General features: G+C 40.0%; 1 protein-coding gene across 1 annotated transcript; it reads left to right on the forward strand.

The window, feature by feature from the left end:
- Positions 1 to 1,265: 1,265 nt before the first annotated feature.
- On the forward strand, positions 1,266 to 15,068 carry XKRX (XK related X-linked). Its single transcript, XM_045817505.1, has 3 exons — positions 1,266 to 1,600; positions 7,115 to 7,383; positions 13,533 to 15,068. Exons 1-3 carry the CDS (start codon positions 1,266 to 1,268, stop codon positions 14,276 to 14,278), a joined length of 1,350 nt encoding a protein of 449 aa, XP_045673461.1. The 3' UTR covers positions 14,279 to 15,068.
- Positions 15,069 to 16,214: the final 1,146 nt, after the last annotated feature.

Here is a 16,214-nt window from a genome sequence, read left to right on the forward strand (position 1 = left end):
ATTGCCTCCCAGGTCTTCCCCCAACCCCACCGTAGTATTACCTGGAGGGCAATAGGACCTAGGGAGGTTCAACCCTGAGGCCTGGAGACACACCTGTGTAACCGGTGGGTTGAGCGGGTGTGGGAGCAAGCTAGTTCAGGAGGGCGGGGTCGAAGTGGGTGTCTGCTGTTTTGGGGAAGAGGATAGCCATGGCTCCCTCTGGGTCGGAGAGTCGCAGTGAGAAGTGCTTCTGAAGATTGGTCCAAGCCTTTTTTTGTCGCGCCTCTCCACATCCAACATCCTGCGCTGGAACTCACAGGCTGGCTTTGCGGAGCCCCACTTGTCCCTCCCATTTCGCCAGCCCCCCTTCAGTGCCTCAGTTCCTGCAGCCACCATCCTCTCGCAGCTGAACTAGGACCCTGGCAGCAGACGGCACTCAAGTTCAGCGACTTCTGCCCGATCAGGTTGGCACCACACGCATCGTGCTTCTCACAAGCAAAAGTTTCTTCATGGGAAAGAAGCCCCTCCAGCTTTCTTTGTAGCGCTACAGTAATCCTGTTGCGGGCGATGCGGGTTTTTCTCCCCAAAGACTGCGCTCAGGGACAGTGTTGTAGCTTTGCTCCTGCTCGAGGCTAGCTTCCTTGGGGGTGGAGCTTGTGAAACTGGAGGAGCGTTCCTGAGAACCCTTCTTTGAGTGTGGGCCCTGAGAGAGTACCTGGTCAGACATCGAGCTGGTGGCCACATCCAAGCAATAACTGTGCCACCTAGATATTGAACCACTCAGGTTGTGCCCCCTTTGCTACCCATGCTCAGTTCTCAGCTAATTTGAAATGGTACATTGGTCAGGACTTCTGGAGAAGAGGTGCTGAGAATTGGTGCCCCACTGAGTGGCTATCCTTTCCGCTGGGAGGCTGAGAAAGTTGTCCCCACGGAAACAGTGGTCTCCATGGTCGTTCAAATGCCTGGAATTGGACTTTGGACAGGGCGCTAAAATGCTTGCTTGCTTTTGCGTCATCCAAGTTTTACAGCACATATATTGATTGGAATTCTGAGCCAATCAAGAATCAAGTTCAAAGTGGTACTCCTGGGCTCTCCATCCCAGACTCCAACAAGTCTAATTTGAGACTAGAAAAGAGGCTTTTCTTGCTCTAACTAGTAGATCTCCATTTGGAATTGGCCTCGACAGCTTTCCTAATCAGTACTTGGACTGCAGTGACTACAGGTTTCTCTTAGGAGGTGGGGAGAAGGTTCTCTGAAGACCAGACCAAAACGCCAGAGACTTGACAATGGACCGAGTTTATGAAATTCCTGAGGAGCCAAGTGTGGATCCGATTTCATCTCTGGAGGAAGATGTTATCCGTGGGGGCAACCCCCGGTTTACCTTTCCATTTGGCATCATTTTCTCCACCTTTTTGTACTGCGGGGAGGCTGCATCTGCCTTGTACATGGTTAGATTCTATCAAAAGAATAGTGAGACCTACTGGATGGCATACACCTTTTCCTTCTTTATGTTTTCATCCATTATGGTCCAGTTGACACTCATTTTTGTCCACAGAGACCTGGCCAAAGACAAGCCTCTATCATTGTTCATGCATCTAATCCTCTTGGGACCTGTTATCAGGTGAGTAAATTTTCATCTCTTCTCTCCTCTCCTCTCCTCTCCCGCTTTCACTCTGCCCCTGCACTTGTGCAGAGAAAGATGAAGCTAACATTTACAAGACTGATACTTTGACTCTAAATGATTCTCTCATTCCCTCCCACTCTTGGCTTCCCTGCCTACCATCTGAAAATTCTTATCTGAAATCTTAAATGCTACCAAGATGAACATATGCCATGTACCTGTGCTCCAAATGTGTGTATGGTACCATTGATAAGACTTCATTAGACAATGTTTGCTATCTGGATTTGCATTGTGAAAATTGGTATGGGACCAACTGATGTGGTCACCTTTTGCACACAGGCCATACTTAGCTTAAGAGTGTGTTATTTTGACTCTGCCTTTTAGATGCTCTGTAAATTGAAAGAAAGTTCCTTTCCCACTCCATGCCTTCTCACATTCAGATGTTTTTTGTTTTTTTTGTTTGTTTGTTTGTTTGTTTTTTACCCTGAACTGCTTGGGCTTATGCTGCTAGCATTTAAAAATTTCCTAGAGATATTTGAAAATATTTTAAGCCATCTGTGGTAATCCCCAACCCACTCTAGTTCATTTTTTTTCTGTCAGTTCATTGGTGTCTTGTGTATCTCTTTGTGTCTTTCTGAAGTAAAGGTACATGGTTAGAAGGGAGCAAAGAAAGATATTCCATCTGGATGCTGTAGCACAACGTAACAGCATCAAGTCCTTCCATTCAGGTTGCATTGAAGGTACAAGAATGTGCCTTATCCCAGGGAGACAGGCATCTGTGTCAGCAGTCTCATCTGGACACCATTGAATTTTCCAGATAGGGAGACATTGCAGAACTTATGAGGTCAGGAGAAAGGAATGGACCAAGTTTGTCTTGATTGCAAGAGAGGCAGAAACCTACAGTCAGCTGAGGAATATGGGTCAGAGTGCTGATGTTGTAATTGCAATGGGAAGATATCCATATAGAGATAAGCACAGTCTGAAACTCATTAAGGATGGAATTCTCCCTTTAAAAATGTTAAACAATGTATGTTTAAACAGGGAGCAATTGATTAGGTTCCATCAGAGAAAATATGGGATATCAACAGAAACAGTGACCTGGAATTCAGGAGACCTGGTATCTAACCCTCCCTCTGTCACTAACTGTGTACATGGCCTTGGTGAAATCTCTGACGATGCCTTGGGCTAGATCATGGGTCTAAAACACTTACAGAGGCCAGGCATACATCATAAATGGGTGAAATGGGTCAAGTATGAGAAAAACAGCAGCTTCATGTGTGATAAAAGCTCAATGTTAAATGATGGAGTAGTAAGGACTATGGCAATTTGGAGTCCACATCAACTGCCTCCTTTGAGGCATCTACTCTATTGCTCCTGCCCATTGTTTCCCTGTTGGAATTAAGATTCAGTATTGCCAGATCTCTCAATTTTTCAGGAGAAACCCCCAAAATAGGATTTTATATGAAATTCCATAATTTGAAATTTTTGCACCTAATTAAATAAAAACATGGTATGGGCAAAATAAACTACAGCTGTTGGTCAGACATGATTCAGCTGGCCTATATACAACCTTTGGACTAGGTAATCTACAAAAATCCTTTTCAGTTCTAAATCTTTGGCATTAAGTTGTAAAAGGAAGATCTCATCTTCAACTTGGAAGCAAGAAATTTAGAGCTGTCACTAGAGGAGCATGCAAAACATTTTTCTCTCCCTTTTCAAATGCAATATATTGAGCTAACAGATGAAACTCTCTCAAGATGTTAATTTTAGAAAGTTCCACACCAGCCCCCAGTTTTGACTTCCCTTGTTTGCTTTGTGGCCTCCCAAGCCATCTTTGATTTGGACCCTCCATGTGGGGTATTGAGTACTATATTTTATGTTTGTCACTTTGCTTCCACTAGAAATGATTAGAAAGCATTTATAATCTCAGCTAGCCCTACAATAGGGGAAATAATGAAAAGCTCATAAATTTTATTCTTGATAATCTTATTTTCAAGGCAAATTACTTTTTAGGTAGGTAGAAACTTGCTTAGTGCTATTAGATACATGAAGGTGTTTGGAGGGCCCAGCTCCCTTATGTAAATGCAAAGCTAACTTCTGGAAATGAAAATGTACTCTAATTTACTGATGCTTATAAGTAAGGCAAACACCATTACTTAAACCAGTAAATGTCCTTAAGAATAGAAGCATTAACAGAATGCTTTATGCCACTGCCTCCTTCAATATTTTATTCAGCGATAGCATTGATGGACTTGGGTTAAAATCTAAAATCTTCTGTTGGACATTCACTTAAGAATTTTCTCTAAATAGGAAGAGAATATTACTTTGTTTCCTTGTCTGTTCTCTCCTTCCATTTTTTCCTCTCCTGCCTTTTAGAGTTTGTCCCTAGAAAGTGGATATGCCAAACTATACACTTCAGACTGGCACACAATCACCAATCTAAAAGGAATCCTATGGAGACTGGCAGCTAACACATGTTCCTCTTGGGAGCCAAAGGCCTAGAGAGCATATACATCTCTGCTTGTCTGTAGCCTATTTTTTTAAAAAAAATTCCATTACTGTTATTATTCTCTCCTCCTATTATTTCTCACCCTCTATTCTTTTCTTCTTTCTCACTCTTTCACTTATTCAACAAGTAATGCTTTGTCAAATATCCACTATGTATTAAGGGTGCTGGGCAAGATAAATATCCACCCCCCTCCATGCTTTCAGTCTGTCAGGAAAGATGGCTTAATTTTCATCCCAACTGCTCTTATTTATCATAAAGAATAGTCCACAGTTTCCACTCATTTCAGTGTGAATAGAGGAAGTGGTAACTCAGGTGTTCCAAAACAAGATGTTCTAGTGGCTTCTCTCATATTCATCACGCTAGAACTGCATATGACTTCTGATTTATGTGGGGGACATGGGATGGCTACAGCAGGGAATGTGCTCTTATCACTAATTCTAGGTGCATAGACTCTCATGAAGATGTTTTCCTCTTTGTAAAGAAATAGTGGAGTTTAAAAGCTGTTGTCCCCAAACAGGTCAAGAGGCCCCAAAAGTAACCTGTAGAAAGATCTTTTGAGGTGCCCTAGGTAAATAGTACATTTATTTTTTGAACTATCAGTTATTTCAAGAACCTTTGTTGCTTAATGGCTTTTCCATGTATTTGAGAGGTTTTTTTCCAGAACCTCTTCAAGACTTTTTGGCTGAGACATACATAATCATAGTTGTGGGTTTTGTCTTAAAAAAGCAGAACTCAAAAGCCCCAGTTATGGAGCTGAATGCTTTGAATAAGGAACACTTCATCTCAAGAACTTGAGGTGTTATAACAACCAGAGCCTTTTTAAACTTCATTATTCTCTCACAACCCATTGTTTACTTAATATTTTTGTGTTTAAGTCACTTTTTCAAAATCATAGGCTTATTTTTTTAATGTATTTTATTGATTATGCTATTACAGTTGTTCCATTTCTCCCCTTCTCTCCCCTCCACCCTGTACCCCCTCTCCCACCTACGTTCCCCACCTTTAGTTCATGTCCATGTGTCATACTTATGAGTTCTTTAGCTTCTACATTTCCCGTACTATTCTTGCCCTCCCCCTATCTATTTTCAACCTACATTCTATGCTTATTCTCTATACCTTTTCCCCCTCTCTCATCCTCCCACCCCCCTGCTGCTAGCCCTCCATGTGCCCTCCATTTCTGTGGTTCTGTTCTGTGTGTTCTGTGGTTCTGTGGTTCTAGTTGTTTACTTAGTTTCTTTTGGTTTTGCTTTAGGTGTGGTTGTTAATAATTGTGAGTTTTCTGTCCTTTTACTATACATGTCTTTTCTTTATCTTCTTTTCTTAGATAAGTCCCTTTAGCATTTCATAAAATAAGGGCTTGGTGATGATGAACTCCTTTAACTTGACCTTATCTGAAAAGCACTTTATCTTCCCTTCCATTCTAAATGAGAGCTTTGCTGGATAGAGCAATATGGGATGTAGGTCCTTGTCTTTCATGACTTGGAATATTTCTTTCCAGCCCCTTCTTGCCTGTAAGGTCTCTTTGGAGAAATCAGCTGACAGTCTGATGGGAACTCCTTTGTAGGTTACTGTCCCCTTATCTCTTGCTGCTTCTAGGATTCTCTCCTTCGTTTTTACCTTGGCTAATGTAATTATGATGTGCCTTGGTGTGTTTCTTCTTGGGTCCAACTTCTTTGGGGCTCTCTGAGCTTCTTGGATTTCTTGGAAGACTGTTCCCTTTGCCAGATTGGGGAAGTTCTCCTTTATTATTTGTTCAAATATGTGCTCCATCTGTTGCTTTTCTCCTTCCCATTCTAGTACCCCTATAATTCAGATGTTGGAACGTTTAAAGGTGTCCTCGATGCTCTTAAGCTTTTCCTCAATTTTTTTAATTCTTATTTCATCATGCTTTCCTGCTTGGTTGTTTCTATCTTCCTTCTGGTCCACTGTATTGTTTTGAGACTCAGATTCCTTCCTTTCACTATTGGCTCTCCTCCGCGTATCTTCCTGCATCTCTTTTATGGTAACCTGCATCCTTTCATCTAAATTGCACCCAAAATCAACCAATTCCGTGAGCTTTCTGATCACCAGTGTTTTGAACTGTGCACCTGATAGATTGGCTATTTCTTGGTTGCTCAAAAGGATGAGTCCTGGGGGACTGATCTGTTTTGTTGGAAACATGTCTTATGTCTTTCCCTGTCTCTCCTTCTTTTTTCCCCCAGTCTGGTCGCTCTTGTTACAGTGGGGGGCAGAGCCTTAGGTGTTCACCGGGGCTGGGCACCCCAGTCACTAGATTGTGACGTTATATGTGGGGGCGGGGGCAAACAATGGCGGTAGTTCCATTCTCCTGGGCTCAGACCCTTCTTTGGGATCCTGGGCTGTGAGCTCTGCCCTGGTCCACAATCGCTGCCTCACTGGGTCCGCCAGCTACAGCTTGCGTACTCAGGGATCACCGCTGCTTTCTTGCGCCCCGGATGGCCGTCGCGCCGATTTCGTGCCAAATTTTCCCCTACCTCCGCGAGCTGCTGACCCGCGCCAGCCCCGCGCCTGCCCAGCTCGTCGTCTCCTACCAGTCCGGATGTACGGGTCTACTTCAACTTCTTGGCTGTCCCACTTCCATTCAGATAAATCCTCTATCAGTTCTGAGTGATATTCTGCCTGCAAATTATTGTTGTTCTAATCTTGGTTGTGCGAGGAGGTATGGTGCGTTCACCTATTCCTTCATCTTGCCGGAAGTCCATAGGCTTATTCTTAAGGAGATAAAGCAATTCCTTAACTTCTTAAAGAAACGCTTCCGAAATGGTGTTCTTAGGTCAGTGGATGATTGACTAAAAGAAAAATGGATTTAGACTCAAGTAAGTTGTAGAAGGCATGACCATCTCTTTGACTCACGAAAAATGAGTATGATGGGAGAAAAGGAATGGCAAAAAAGTGTCACACTTCTCTGAGTTATTTTCTCCCACTCACTAAAACCTCCCTTCCCAGGATAGCTTTAGTTAAGTTCCCGTGATGCTTTACTTCTGCAGATGTCTGGAGGCCATGATTAAGTACCTCACACTGTGGAAGAAAGAAGGGCAGGAGGAGCCCTATGTCAGCCTCACCCGAAAGAAGATGCTAATAAATGGCGAGGAGGTGATGATAGAATGGGAGGTGGGACACTCCATCCGGACTTTGGCTATGCACCGCAATGCTTACAAACGTATGTCACAGATCCAAGCTTTCCTGGGTTCAGTGCCCCAACTGACCTATCAGCTCTATGTGACTCTGATCTCTGCAGAGGTCCCCCTGGGTAGAGGTGAGTGGGGTCAAGATGGGGGAGGGCTCCACTTAAATCAACCGTCTTAGAAATCTAGACCTGAGCTATCCAATACAGTAGCCAACAGCTTCCTGTGGCTATTAAAATGAAAAATTAAAGATTTACACTCTCAGTCACAATGGCTGTATTTCAAGTGTTCAATAGCTACATGTGGTTAGTGGTCACTTATTGGACAGCATGCACATTACAGAACACTTCCATCATTATAAAAAGTTCTATTGGACAGCACAGGCAGATAGTCAAGGAACTTGGGGATCCAAACATCTCAGGTCTCCCAGATTTCTTTAACTGGGATAAGTTATTTAGACTAAAAATGCCATACATAAACTCTCTCTAGGCTAGTAATAAACTCTTTCAGAAGAAGCAAGTAGTACCAATAGTCAGTAGAACATTTTTACTAGCCCAGAGTGTTTAAATTATACTGAGAATTGTTTGACTGTCTGTTTGCTTGGTTCGTTGGTTGGTTTAGGGATGACTATATTTAAATAAGAGGTTCCCAAATATTACTGATCATGAAGCTCCTTTTTAAAATTACATTTTCTACTAAGACCTGAATCAATCTGAATGTGGGGAGGGTAGGAATCTGTATTTTTTAATGCACTCTGTTGATTCTGATCAGCCACACTTGGGAGCCAGTGATATAATCACTTTTCCCAACTCCATGGGGCGAAATTTCTAAAATGGGTGTGGATTGAATACTGATGAGAGTCAGGCCTGGTCCCAGTTCTGACCTTCTCTGTGATCATCAGAGGAAGTTACCAAAGACATCTCTATCTTAATTTTCCATTTGTAAAAGGGATCCTAAAATGAGTAAGACCTTCACAAGAAGATGAAATGTGAGTCAGTGTTTTCAAAGTCAAGATACAGTACTGTTAATGAGTTTTAATAGTTTAGGATTAGCCTGCTTGGGCTGGAACTGGTACAGCTCTGGGTACAACTTTGGACCATTTCCTTATTATTAGGTGCTGACCTTACTTGGCAAAGCCCCATGTCTCAAATGTAAGGAGGAAATTTTCCCCTCTTTTGTATTTTTCTCCACTAAGAATTGTTCATGAAGTTCTATTAGTCTTGAAGCTTTTCACATACCTAGAATGAACAATAGTGAAAGGAGAAAGATCTCTGGAAATGAAGATACTTTTCCTCCTGAGAATTTTGATGGTCATCAAATCATCTAATTAAAATATGTATATAAGCCCTGGCTGGCGTAGTTCAGTGGATTGAGCATGGGCTGCGAACCAAAGCATTGCAGGTTTGATTCCCAGTCAGGGCACATGCCTCGGATGCAGGCCATGGCCCCCAGCAACCGCACATTGATGTTTCTCTCTCTCTCTTTCTCCCTCCGTTTCTTCTTTGGAAATAAATAAATAAATAATCTTTAAAAAACAAAACTGATAAGAGTCAGTCTGACGTGAATGCTGGCCTGGCAAGCTCTCATATAGCTGGCAGATGTATGTACTAATAAATTTAAAAAAATATGTATACATTACAAAAGTAATACATGCACAAGCCAATTGACTTACAGGTAATTGTATATGCACATAAAAATTTCTGGAAAGATATGCAAGAAACAATTTACCTCTGGGGAGTGGAAATTAGTCAGCCAACTTTTACTTTGTACTTTATACCCTTCTATATGGTTTGAATTTTTATCATTATCATGTTTTATTATTTTTGATCCTTTTAATGTTAAATTTTAATGTTATTTTATCCTTATTATTCAATTATAAAATTTAATAAATATTCATAACCATACAGAACATATATACATATGAAAGAGGAGATGTAGTTTCACTTCCCAAAGGTAATCTCTTTTAATCATTCAATAATATCCTTCCAGACTTCATTTTACTATGTAAATGTATACAACATATATGTTGTATGTGTGTTTTACTATGTAAATGTATACTACATATATGTTGTATGTATGTATATTTTTGCCAAAAAAGGACTGTATTAAACATTCTACTCAGCAACTTGTCTTTTCAGAGGTAAGCCAGTATGTTTTTCTTCAACAGTTATTTATACATACATATATAATAATAATAATGATAAATGTATAATATATATATTTCTCCAATATGAACTGGACCATTCTTTCTTAATTCCCTAATCTTGTATTGGTAGGATTAAAGTTTAATTCTAATTTTTCCATGCAAAACATTATTTCTAATTATAAACTGTGCTCCAGTGAACATCTGTGTATTGGAATGAGACTTTGTATGATAAATTCTGATCAGTAGAATTGCTGGGTAAAAGGATATGCATGTTTAGAATTTTATCAGTACTGCCAAGTAACCCTCCCAGAAGGTTGTATGAATTTATATTCTCACCAACAGTACATGAAGGTGCCTGTTTCTTCGTATCTTAAACTAAGTATTATTTAATTGTGTAATTATAAAATAACTGATTTAAAAAATAATGCATCCTTTATTATGAATGAAGATGAGCATCTTTTCATGTTTGGTCATTATGTTCTTTAAATTGCTTATTTATATGTTTTACTCTTTTAGTGGCTTTATCTTTTTATTTGTAGGAGCTATTTACTTATTCTGCCTATTAATCCTCTCTCTACCCTGGACAACAAGTATGTATATATGTATACATTTGTGTCATGTTTGTGTACACACACATTTTAAACATGCCTGTGCATGTCATACATGTAGTGTTCAGTACACATGAAATGCATGTGTAAGATAATATACCTGTATCTTCAGGCATTCTGAGGGATTAGGTTTTTATGTATTTAAATTATTGCTTTTAGAACTTGTGCCTTTTTTATAAAGGCCTCTCACAAATCACATGTGATAGAGCAATTTATTTATTTATAGATTTTATTTATTTATTTTTAGACAGAGGGGAAGGGAGGGAGAAAAAGAGGGAGAGAAATATCAATATGTGGTTGCCTCTTACACGCCCCCTACTGGGGACCTGGCCTGCAACCCAGGCATGTGTGCTGATTGGGAATCAAACTGGTGATTCTTTGGTTCGCAGGCCTGTGCTCAATCTACTGAGCCACACCAGCCATGGCTGATAGAGTAATTTAACCTGATCTTCCAAACAGATGTTTTTCCACAATCAGTTTGTCGAGTCCCCACCAAAAAACAAAAACAAAGCAAACAATAGCAACAAATGAAATAACATTTCATTGAGGCTGTGATTTGGATTATATTAAATTATTTAGGCTGTTTTGGAGGACATTTACATCCTTATAGGATCAATTAATTTCATATTAGAAGAAAATATATCTCTTCATTTCATTAAATATTTTTAAATCACTTTATTGAGATATGATGGACAAACAAAAACCCTTACCCATTTAATTTATACAACTTGATGAGTTTGGAGATAAGTATACCTCCATGAAATCTCACCACTATGAGATGCCATCATCACCATCTATGACATTAGTGTGAAAGACCTATAGCAAGATAACTATTCTTGCTATAGGACTTGCACATTTTTGTAAGGCTTATTTCTAGGTGTTCTATCAGTTTTAAAATCACCTGATTTCCAAAGTGTCAAGGTAGTGCCTAAGTAAATGCACCCACTACACTCTTGGAAACAGGGGATGGTGATGATGATAGGAGTTAGCAGATAGCATTAACTATGTTCCAGGCATTCCTCTAGGCCATTTACATTTAATTATTTCATTTGGTCTTCACAACATTTCTATGGGAAAATTATTGTTGTTATATCCATTTTACAAACGAGGAAATAGAAGCACTGAGAAGTTAAGCAAATTCCCCAAAGTTCCATAAGTAATAGGGGGCAAAGACTGGATTAGAATTCAGGATGTCTGCCTTTAGAGCCTGTGTTTCTAACTATACTACTATTCAAAGGGTGTAAAGGAAGCTTTTTCAAGGCCTTGTTTTCAATTTTTCGGTGATTTCTCCTATTAAAAACTTTATGACAATGCAGCCTTGGCTGGCATAGCTCAGTGGATTGAGCACGGGCTGCGAACCAAAGTGTCACAGGTTCAATTCCTGGTCAGGGTACATGCCTGGGTTGCAGGCTATGACCCCCAGCAACCACACATTGGTGTTTCTCTCTCTCTTTCTCCCTCCCTTCACTCTCTAAAAGGTAAATAAATAAAACTCTTAAAAAAAAGGTAGCCAATAATAGACCAAAAATTAAAAAAAAAACTTTATGACAATGCCATCTCTTTTTAAGATTTTATAAAAAACCTCTTGGTTTAATTTCCTTCCTATCTTCTCCTTACTATATTTCTCCTAATCCCTTTTTCTGTTGGAGGCCATCTGGATTAGAATAGATGACCAAATTTACCATCAGCATTATGATCTCTCATGCCATGAGTCTATTTGTAGGGAGACAAATGGAAGGTGTTTTTACATTTATTGGAAGCATCAGGTTTTCCTTCTTTTATTACAACTACTATCAATAAATGAATTCCAATTTAAGGGAAAGCATTATCACACTTGGATAGATGTACATATACTCTGGCATTCCAACTCTTGAGTATCCAGTCTTGAGCATGGGACTGAGAGTGGTTTATAAAGCTAAGACTATATGAAATAATTATGTTACACACCTTAAACTAATACAATGTTATTTTTTAGTTACATCTCAATAAAAATGGGAAAATATAAAAACTAAAGCTAAGAATAGACTTGTTAAAAATATTTTTTATTTAATTTTAGAGAGGGGAAGGGAGGGAGAAAGAGAGGGAGAGAAACATCAATGTGTGGTTGCCTCTCACATGGCCCCCACTGGAGACCTGGCCCACAACCCAGGCATGTGCCCTGACTGGGAATTGAACTGGTGACCCTTTGGTTCATAGCCCATGCTTAATCCACTGAGTTATACCAGCCAGGGCAAAATAGACATTTTAAGAAAATCTCCCATTGCAGTCTTTGAGATTCCAACACTCTACTTAGAGTTGAAAAAGATGTAGAAAACAAAGCTGCACATGTTTTTAGGGCCATGGGGATGTTGTCACTTCTTGCAGATTATCTCTACTGCTCTAGTTCCCTGGATGCAGTGTTTTTATGGAAACAGAAAACTCCAACTATTTTGTTTTTTTTTGGACAAGTACCCCTCAGGCCCCCTTATTCTCCTTGAGAGTACTAGACTTTTCTTAGTTACAAATATCCTTTGATGTAAAGGGCATTGGTGTGATCTATAGTTGAAATTTTGTATAGCAGGTCAGGAAGTATTCTAACCCTTCAGGCCCCTACTCTAACATACAGTGGTATGGATGTTGTAGGCAAAGAAATGAAGTTTTTATATTTTAAAGCATTCTGCTAGAAGCTTGACAATTCCTAAAGTATAACAAAGTATTGGGGTGACAAATTGCCATTGACGATGATTAATATAAGCAACTCTAGAGTATTTCAGTGAATTGGGGGAACTGAAGTGACTTTCACAAGCTTCCATACAGCTGAACCAAGGCCTCTCTAAACTCAGAATTCTTCATTATTTCCACAAACATTTATTGAACACTTACTATATTCCAGGCATTATGTTAGGCTCTATGGATGCAGCAGTAAACAAAACAGACTTGGTCCCTTCTGCCCTCATGGAATTTCCAGTATACATTTTGATAAATTCTAGAAGTGCCCACAAACAAGATTAGTTTGTTGAAGAAGATACATATCAAGGAAAAAACTTCTATAAACAAAGGAATTCTCTGTGAATCTCCTAAGACTGGATTTTTTCAGATAACATTTTTTTCTGCTTTCTTCATTTTTTGGTCAGAATCCTGTTTCAACAGATAGATGCTGTCCTATCTCTCTATATGTGCTCTGCTAGTGTTAGTAGAGTCTCAATGCTAGTTTTCAGACCCACTTATTTTTAAAGTTCATTGTGTACATTTATATGATTATTAAAATGTTACAGTATATGTTCATGGGAAATTTAGAAAACAGAAAGAGAAAAATTATTTTAAAAATTGATATAATCCCTATATGAAAATATATATTTTAGTATATTTCTTTCCATTTTCATTCTGTGCATGCTATTATTTACATAGCTGTGTTGATACATGAGTTTACTCTTAACTGGGGCCCTCAAGTCTTACCTATCATCTTTCTGGATCTCTAGGTCAGAATATAAGCTTCACCAACATTGACTGAATGCCTATTTTTTGTTTCTTTTTTTCCTTCTTACAGCTGTGCTAATGGTCTTTTCCCTGATATCTGTCACCTATGGGGCTACTCTCTGCAATATGTTGGCTATCCAGATCAAGTACGATGAATACAAGATTCGCCTTGGGCTGCTAGAAGTCCTCTGTATCACCATCTGGAGGACATTGGAGATCACTTCCCGTCTCCTGATTCTGGTGCTCTTCTCAGCCACTTTGAAATTGAAGGCTGTGCCCTTCTTATTGCTCAACTTCCTGATAATCCTCTTTGAGCCTTGGGTTAAATTTTGGAGGAGTGGTGCCCAGATGCCTAATAACATTGAAAAAAATTTCAGCCAGGTTGGCACCCTGACAGTGCTGATTTCCATTACTGTTCTCTACGCTGGCATCAACTTCTCATGCTGGTCAGCTTTGCAGTTGAAGTTGGCAGACAGGGACCTTGTTGAAAAAGGTCAGAACTGGGGACATATGGGCCTGCACTATAGTGTGAGATTGGTGGAGAATGTGATCATGGTCCTGGTTTTTAAATTCTTTGGAGTGAAAGTATTACTGAATTACTGTCATTCCTTGATTGCCTTGCAGCTTATTATTGCTTACCTGATTTCCATTGGCTTCATGCTCCTTTTCTTCCAATACTTGCATCCACTGCGCTCACTCTTCACCCACAACATAGTGGACTACCTCCACTGTGTCTGCTGCCACCAGCACTCTCAGGGCAGGGTTGAGAACTTGGAACCATCCTTTGATCCTGAAGAAAGGCAAAGCATTGTCTGATTCTATCTTCTGGGTATTTGGAAATGGGTTTAATGTGGCCAAGAGCAACTGTGAAATTGAAGGAGAGGATGAGGCTCATAGGTGACTACTCACCAGTACATTTTCTTGAGTTTTCTGGTAAACCTTTCAGAAGGAAGAGCAGCCCCCAAATAGGGTTTACTTCTTTAAGATTGACTACTATGTTTGAGCACAAGGGTAGCTACCACATATCCAGGAGGGTCAGAGATGCAATTTACACTTCCCACACAGGTCAGCTCTCTCGCCTCCCTACAGAATACCTTACCTCCATGCCCCTTAGGCTCCCTATGACCTTCCAGCTCTGTTCATTTGCTTAAGGTACATTATCAAGCTTTCCCTGGGCTGAGCTGAAGGCCCAGAATCCAACCAGAATATATCCTGACTGATCAGAGGATGTAACCACTTACCACTTATGGATACCCCTCAGGAAACAATCTAACCAATGTGGAACCTGCAACTGTAAGTGTAGCTGGGGTCTTTAATTCCAATGGGAAACTCTGGTTAAAAAGAAAACCCCAACTGTTAAAAGAGCTTCTCCCCAAACAAGTTAGCTCTTCATTAGGATTTTACTAATGACCATTCATCAAGGACCACTCCTTTCAGTGGCCCCTTGTAGGCATATTCTGAGGAGGCAGTGCAGAGTAGGATTCCTTCAGGGCATATACCAGAATGATTGTTTTACTCAGGGTCCTGCATGGGCCTGCAGCTTGTACAGTGGGGTAATTGAGTAAAACCTCTCATTTTGTGCCTCATTACAAGGGATTCTCTCCAACCCTGCTTTTCTGTGCTTTTGGCATTTTACTACTTGATAGGAACCTTAGAAAAGCTGAATTGTAATTAAAATGTTTCTAATGTGTGGAGAAATAAAGATTTTATTATGTCTTCTACTGTCTTGAATATTTTGCTGCTTTGGTTTTCTTTAAGGGAGAGAGAAGGTAATAATAGCTAGATATCACCTTCATGTTGTTTGGGGTTAGGATGGAGGCTGACACTCCAAGGTAGAGTGGAGGCAGAGGAGGGAAACCAGATCACAGTAAATCATCTGACACAGGATTTTATTTTCTAATTAAGTGCATATGTTTATCATTCTTATATCCCCAGTGGATGAATGCAGGTCTCCTTTTCTCATGTATCTCAATGTTTACACTTCAAATCATTTGGGTCTTTTGATGGGGATGTCATTGGATGCCTCTAAGTTAACAAAAGAATTGAGGTTACTATAACCACTGCCTACTGGGATCAAGAGTCCTGGCATTTACCTAACTTATGCTTGCCCCTCACAGATTAGGTAGGTGAGAAGAATTCATTAGTAGCATGTATTTTTTTTTTTAAATTTTAAAGATAAAAAGAGGGAGAGAAACATCAATATGTGGTTGCTTCTTAAGCACCCCCTACCAGGGACCTGGCCTGCAACCCAAACATGTGCTATGACTAGGAATAGAACCAGCAGCCTTTGGTTCACAGTCACAATCTCAATCCGCTGAGCTACATCAGCCAGGGCCATTAGTAGCGTGTTTTAAAACATGCAATATCTGACTATTTAGCACCACAATTGCTGTAGGAATTGTGAATAGTCCAAACTAAAATTTCTCATTCCCATCCAATTTTACTCTTGGGATCATGCTAAGAATTTATCTTCAGCCATTTCCCTTCCTCTTATTCAGTGTCAGGACATGTTACAGGAACTCCCCCTTCTATGTAGGCAGCAGGGTTGTTATTTTCTGGCATATCTAGTGTGGTTTTCACCATCTTCAACCATTGTTGGGGGCTAAAAGGATTGGATAGTACTTAATTTGGGGGAGACTGAAGAGACTTATTTTGGAGCAGTGGAGATTTCCTTTGTCAACCCAACTCCCTCATTCCACCTTTCATGATGAAAAAGAGATTTAGGTGATTATGATTATGAAAAGCTCACACT

This window comes from Phyllostomus hastatus, unplaced genomic scaffold, assembly GCF_019186645.2.
Source record: "Phyllostomus hastatus isolate PE091 unplaced genomic scaffold, TTU_PhHast_1.1 phas_scaffold_28, whole genome shotgun sequence".
Taxonomy (NCBI): Eukaryota; Metazoa; Chordata; class Mammalia; order Chiroptera; family Phyllostomidae; genus Phyllostomus; species Phyllostomus hastatus.